Below are 7,414 nucleotides of genomic sequence, written 5' to 3' on the forward strand. Positions count from 1 at the left end.
ATATATATATATATATATATACACATACACAGGCATATATCATATATGACTAATTTTCCTACAAACTTTTCTTATTCGCTTGACTCTAATTCATCCTTTTCGGGTTTTTAACCATTTATATATTTCTTTTCTCATAAGCATCTCTCCTCGCTTTCTCAATGGAGAGTTTATTCCTATATGTAAACGTCGGAAACTTTAAAAGGAAGTGTAATTCGTTGAACTGTAGTTTTAAGTTGCTAATAGCCTATGTTAAAAAGGCTAGCTAAGTAACACTTGTGGTTTAACCAGGGGACAATTAGCCTGTTGTTTGTTTAAAACTAGTTACGATAGCAATAAGCATACAGCTCTTACACTTTTTTCTTTCTCTTGATATTCAAACAAATATATACACACACACATATACATTTGTTTGCGCAAGCACACATAAATATACATATGTGTGTCTGTTGAAAAATCACAGGAAAAGAAGAGAATAAACATTTAAAATAGGTTCGAATGCATAATTGGACATTCCAAGAAGAACGTCATACAAATGATATACTGGGCTTAATTAAATGGTAAATATATATTTCAGATCTCCAGCTACCACTGAGGAAATATTAAGAATACAAATGGTTTGCATGGATTAAGAATAAAATGACTCATTGCTATTCACAATAACATGTATTCTTGTCCAGTTTCAGATTTTTATGGCCAATGGCATGCACACTAAGTTATACGTATGCATACGTATACACATACATATATACATACACCCACTTACACACGCACACATACACCGACGCACAGACACGTACGACAGTCCAAAATGTTCCTCCGCCTGAAGTGGTTTTGAATGGATAAAGATTTGCACAGCTCTAACCCAATTTCAGTGCAGTTAGCTATAATACAAGTGGTACAACAGGGGTTGAGATGATCTGAAACTAACTGCACTTCAGGATTCTCATACGAGTTTACCCTCTCATAGAAGGAAGTTCTAACGAGAATTTGGGATGTTTCACTCCCAGTGGTTCACATGTTAGCTAACCTATAGCTGAGACACTTGTGGGTGCTGCTACTCAAGGTTAGAATAAGCCTGAGAACAATAATGGCTTAGAGGCAGTGCTACGCTCTTCAAAACTTTGGAACTCCCATACTAGGTCCCCACTACTGGATGCAGTTTAAAGTCATACCTGGACACATATAAAAATACATAAACACATGCATATATGCATTATATATGTATGTATGTATGTATGTATGTATGTATGTATGTATGTATCTATGTATATGTGTGTGTGTATGTGTGTATGTGTTTGTAGAGAGAGAGAGAGAGATGGAGAGAAATCGGATAATCAAAGTGGTTTTCTTCAAAGTGCTTCTCTTCAATTAAATACATAACATATAAAACGTTAGTTTTATCATCATGCATTCTCATCATTTATTACAATTGTTCATTTCAGATTTACAAAATACCCGATAAGGGTGGAGACCATTTCTACATTGATCCTCATGAAACAACAATATTTGTCGTCTCATGGTACACAGGGATTGTATATGTAGACAGCGAGATGGCACTTCGATCGACGTCACACAAAGTTATTAAGTTCAAAGTTAAGATCATGAAGGGCAACATTATCCAGGAGAAGGTTCACATTTCTGTCAACATTGATGACACTCCAGTTAACGTTACAGGCGAATGTGGTTTGTATACGAGAACTCTATTGCCATTCTAACTACAACTGCTTTTACTTTTACCTACTTACCTACCTACCTACCTACCTACCTACCTACCTACCTACCTACCTACCTACCTACCTATCTGTCTGTCTCTTTACCAACTTGTTTCTACAAAGTGATAACTCAGATTCTGCATATAGTATTAAAGACTTTCCTCCATCACATGAAACCATCTTCAATAGCAAATACGATTCAAAGAAAATATGTAATATATCCACTTTTTAACATATTTAGTGTGGAGGCGCAATGGCCCAGTGGTTAGGGCAGCGGACTCGCAGTCATAGGATCGCGGTTTCGATTCCCAGACCGGGCGTTGTGAGTGTTTATTGAGCGATAACACCTAAAGCTCCACGAGGCTCCGGCAGGGGATGGTGGCGAACTCTGCTGTACTCTATCACCACAACTTTCTCTCACTCTTAGTTCCTGTTTCTGTTGTGCTTGTAATTCAAAAGGTCAGCCTTGTCACGCTGTGCCACGCTGAATATCCCCGGGAACTACATTAAGGGTACACGTGTCTGTAGAATGCTCAGCCACTTGCACGTTAATTTCACGAACAGGCTGTTCAACTGGAACCCTCGACGTTGTAAGCGATGGAGTGCCAACAACAACAAACGTATTTAGAAGTTGCACATATATTTCAAGGAAAATAAACATATGCATAATTCAGTGGTAATGGAAATATTGACGCTCATTCCCTTCTAAATGACACTAGGTTAGTAACCCTTCTGTTTACTTCATTGACGTCATCCACTGCAGTGGTCCCACCAAGAATTCTAGTGGATCAATATTTTGCTGCAAAGGGCGATCTCGAGATTTATATCTAATCAATACTCTTTAATTTAATTACTATTTTATTAACTCACGTCATTCATATATATACACAAACGTGGGAATAAAAGAGTTCGATACACTGTAGACGTTGATATCAATAACACTGTCCGATTGTTATGCAGTCTCTGAAAATTCATAAATGTAATCTGCATATGAAGTTTTCCTTACATTACAGATAATAATGGTTATGAAATATGTGTAAGATGATGTAAATAAACAATTTATGAATAAACTCTGCAGTTATGTTTTATATACACACATGCACGCGCATACACACACACACACACACACACACACACACACACACACACACACACACGTATACTCAGCCTAGGAGTTAATGAATTACTAGTAATAAAATCTTGATAAAGTTTAGAAAGCCAATAAATCATCATACAATGTAATACTAGCAGCTATTCATGAATGTTCCACGGTATTGCCATTGAAAATTCTGAAAATAATATTCATCATATTTGGTAACACATCCAATCTGGAATATGGGGCTTCATCAGAGTAAAAAAAAATACATGAAAGAAAAAAAAGAAAAGAAGAAGAGCCTCGAGAAGTGGATTTAGATATATTAAGCCTTTCTTCTTTTCTTTTCTTTTATATATTTTTCTTCACTGATGAAACTCCATGTTCCAGATCGGATGTGCTACCAAATATGATGAATATTATTTTCAGAATTTTCAATGGCAATACCGTGGAACATTGGAAGCAGAAACAGCTGTTGGATGGGATAAGGCCTATTTGTATTAAAAAGTAATAATCGATGTTAGTCAATTGTTGTTGAACAACATTTCTCCATTTTCTGTTTACTTTAAATTTGATTCCGGATAAACTCATGTTTATCTTTGACATTGCTGTAACCTATGAGAATAATATGCCCAGTGTGAACATAGATAATTATACCGGTGGTAAAACGGATATTTCTATCCATTAGAAAGTTATTTGAACCTCTAACTCTACTAATCTTATATATATATAACGTGTGTTACATATCTGCATAAGCTTGGGTATTATGGACGAGCAGCTAGAAGAAAACCTCTCCTTCAACCAATTAATATCATGAAAAGAAAGAAATGGGCTAAGGAGATGTCAGAAAAATCCAGTTCATTTTGGGATAGAGTGATTTTCTCAGATGAATCCAGATTTGCATTATTTTCAGACAGTCTTTGTGTGTGGAGGCTTCCCAATCACAAATTTGATTTGAAACGACTCCAAACAATTGTGAAACATGACGGTATCTCTGTAATGGTATGGGGAGCTGTCACCAGCAATGGTCGTTCTGAGCTGATCAAATGTGTTGGAACCATAAACTCTGAAAAATACATCGAAATACTTTAGCAAAGGCTACTTCCGTTGTATTCACACGATACTATAACGAAAAATTAGTTTTTATTCATGGAAGGTGGGGCTCCATGCCACACAGCGAAAAGGAATCAACAATGGCTGACTAAAAATAGATCAAAAAGCTTCCTTGGCCGAGCTAATCTCCTGACATGAACCCAATTGAAAATCTTTGGAGCATACTAGATAGAGCTATACGAAAAACACGACAGAAACCTAAATCTAAAGATGATTGTTTTGATTGTTGCGTGGAAAGTGGGCAGAAATTCCACAAGAGACAATCACAAAGCTCATCAGTTCAATGACAAAAAGAGAGTTTTTGAATTAATAACTGCAAAGGGAATGTCAACTAAATACTAAAGTATGTAGTCCTACCTATCGATTACATTTCAATTGTTCGCTTTGCGTATTAAATAACAGATTTTGAAAATTAAAGGTGTCTATTTACTTCCTACATGTCTGTGTATATATAGCTGGGGCCTGCAATCGCCTACGATTCTGTTATTATCATTTCTAATTGTTACACTAGATAATAATAGAGTCAATAATATCTTCGCAAGTATTTTTTCCTGAATTATTTGCTCCGTATATATATATATATATATATATATGTATGTATCCATACTATCATCTCTCCGTAGGAGAGGGAACCGTTTCTATCTATCGGCAATAACACGTATCCTTTGTTATTCTTGCTTTGTTTCTTTCTCATAGTATCTGTCTTTCTTCACACTCCCCCGAAGAAACTTATGTTTTCATACATTTCTCTCTCACTTTATCTGTGTTGCTACCGGTGTCTAATTTTATTATTTCACCTACACCCACACCTTGTTATTTTGTCTCTCCATCTAAGTTTCCTTTACATTTCCTCTTTTACTTTCGTCTAAGTTTTCCGTGTTTTAGGTCTCTGAATATATGCAGTCAGTAACATACATACTACATAACATTAGTTTGACGTATATTTATACAGGTCACAGCTGTTCGTTTTATAAATCAAAAGAAGAATGTACATCTCATTGCGGCCTTGGAACCCTTAGCGGTCATTGTCATGTGCGAAAAGGTCTTAAACACTCCCCTACTGCTCTCTATGGGACATGCAGCCCAAATCTGGTGCACTGTCCAGATGGAATTTGTGATGATGTAGAAAATAATCACCCTATGTTATGTCCACAAGACTGCACGGGTAAGTAGCAATTTCTTGCTTCATCTCTTTCCACCCCTTCATCCTCCACTTGCTCTCTCTCTCTCTCTCCCCCTCTCTCTCTCTCTCTCTCTCTCTCTCTCTCTCTCTCTCTCTCTCACTCACTCTTTCTAACTTTCACTTTTTTTTTTCTTAGATTCTTCTTATATTTTTTTACAATTTTGGGAATGATATAAATATATTTTGTCGGTATGTCATAGTCTTAAAGATTTGCTCTGGGTTCTATGAGGATAGCCTTCTGTGGAAAGGTCACCAAAACTAAACCACAACATTCTGTTGAAACACTTTCAGTCGATTATCTGGTGAAAAACCTTAGGAAATATTGCACCAAGAGGAAAATTGAATTGAAGATAAGGTAGCTTTCCATCCCAGACTAAAATGTATGCACTATCACAGAGTTCAACCACTAATGATATTTGATATTACTTCCTCCCTGTTAACTTGATATCCAAAAAAATTTTTATTTTACAAACAAAGAGGAAATTGTTATTATCATTGCTCAAGTTGTTATAGAATTTTGTCACAGACTTCCTTAAGGTCAGATATCATTGATATCAACTTTGTGTTTGCTAAAATATAATGCTGCCATGTATAATACAGTCAAAACATTCCGCAATTTACCTACATTTACAAAATTCTCGAAAGAAAACAAATCATGACTATTAAAGAACAGAATGATGAAAAGTCCGTTAAATTCCATACATGATCGCATTCAGTTATGATTTAAATTCAATAGGTTCGTGATTATTCTGTCCAGGGTCCTTTTCTCACAGACTGTATCATTACTGAATACAGCAAAAATGTAATGTAGTATGACGCATGGTATGTTTTTATCCTAAATTCTACATGGAACTATGTTACTGACGCTTTGATAAAACAACTACTGTATTAATTTCTGAATTGTTTGACCTTCATACCTATGATCTTAGTTCTGAAAGCTGTGCATTCAACGACAGCAAATTCAACTCTGCCTAACGCTTCGTACATAAATACGAAATACTTATTTTAACACAGTGTCTTGTGAGTGACTCATTAGAAGTTCCGAGTAGCGGATAATTTCGATCTGAATTCAATTCTTAGCTGTAGTTATTTAACGTCACTAGCGTTATTAATGCACCAGTTACTACCGAGAGTCGATGCTGTAAGTTCATTCCTTCTACAATGCAAATGATAGATAAGCTTAATCTCATCTGGAAAAGCAGTTGGCAATCGCTTCATTTTCTGCCACTAGAAAAAGTCTGACATTAAAGTAAGCTATTACAATCAGTGATCCCGCTGAGAGAGAGAGAGAGAGAGAGAGAGAGAGAGAGAGAGAGAGAGAGAGAGAGAGAGAGAGAGAGAGAGAGATGTTAAAATAAAGTCATTATATTATTAATATCTTTATAAACACAGTGTTGACAACAGAAACGGTAGAGTGCCAAAAATAAATTCCTTCTAAAATATAGTTACGTCATGTCACCTTTATTTCTGATTGCAAATCTCATCAAGGTCGACGTTGCGTTTCATCTGCATAGAATCAATAAAATGAATACTAAACGAACGTTGACAATTTAGCTTGGTAGGGCTCCTCGAATAAAATTTTGCATCCTTACACCAATGTCAGATATCTCTGTTTAACTGATAAAGGCACTGGATTGGTAGAAGTATTAGTTTCAAATTTTAACACAAGGCCAGCAGTTTCGAAGGATGGGGCTCGTCGATTACATCGACTCCAGTGCTCAACTGTTACTTGTGTTAGCGATACAGAAAAATGAAAGGCATAGTCAACCTCAGCGAAATTTGAGCTTACAACGTAAAGACGGACAGAATTGTCCGGCGTGATAACGATTCTTCCAGCACGCTACCTAAAATGTTTCAAATTTTGACACAAGGCCAACAATTTCGGGAGAGGAGCTAAGTCAATTAAATCCACCCAAGTGCTCAACTGGTACTTATTTTATCGACCCTGAAAGGGATGAAAGGCAAAGTCGACCTCAGTGGCATTTGAACCCAGAACGTAAATACGTCCATCTTTACGTTCTGGATTCAAACACCGCTAAGTATTTTGCCCGGCGTGCTAACGTTTCTTATTTTTTTATTGCCCACAAGGGGTTAAACATAGAGAGGACAAACAAGGACAGACAAAGGGGTTAAGTCGATTATATCGACCCCAGTGCGTAACTGGTGCTTAATTTATCGACCCCGAAAGGATGAAAGCAAAGTCGACCTAGGCGGAATTTGAACTCAGAACGTAACTGCTAAGCATTTCGCCCGGCTTGCTAACGTTTCTGCCAGCTCACCGCCTTGAGTGACAGATATATTCATTTCTACTCT

General features: G+C 36.6%; 1 protein-coding gene across 1 annotated transcript in view; it reads left to right on the top strand.

Moving 5' to 3' along the window:
- LOC106879436 (proto-oncogene tyrosine-protein kinase receptor Ret) overlaps window positions 1–7,414 on the top strand; it is a 391,429-nt gene that overhangs the window by 209,036 nt on the left and 174,979 nt on the right. The window contains exons 8-9 of the mRNA XM_014928991.2: window positions 1,443–1,683; window positions 4,871–5,083. Coding sequence (XP_014784477.1) covers window positions 1,443–1,683; window positions 4,871–5,083 — 454 coding nt within the window. The remainder of the gene's footprint in view (window positions 1–1,442; window positions 1,684–4,870; window positions 5,084–7,414) is intronic.

The sequence above is a fragment of the Octopus bimaculoides genome, chromosome 2, assembly GCF_001194135.2.
Source record: "Octopus bimaculoides isolate UCB-OBI-ISO-001 chromosome 2, ASM119413v2, whole genome shotgun sequence".
NCBI classification, from domain to species: Eukaryota; Metazoa; Mollusca; class Cephalopoda; order Octopoda; family Octopodidae; genus Octopus; species Octopus bimaculoides.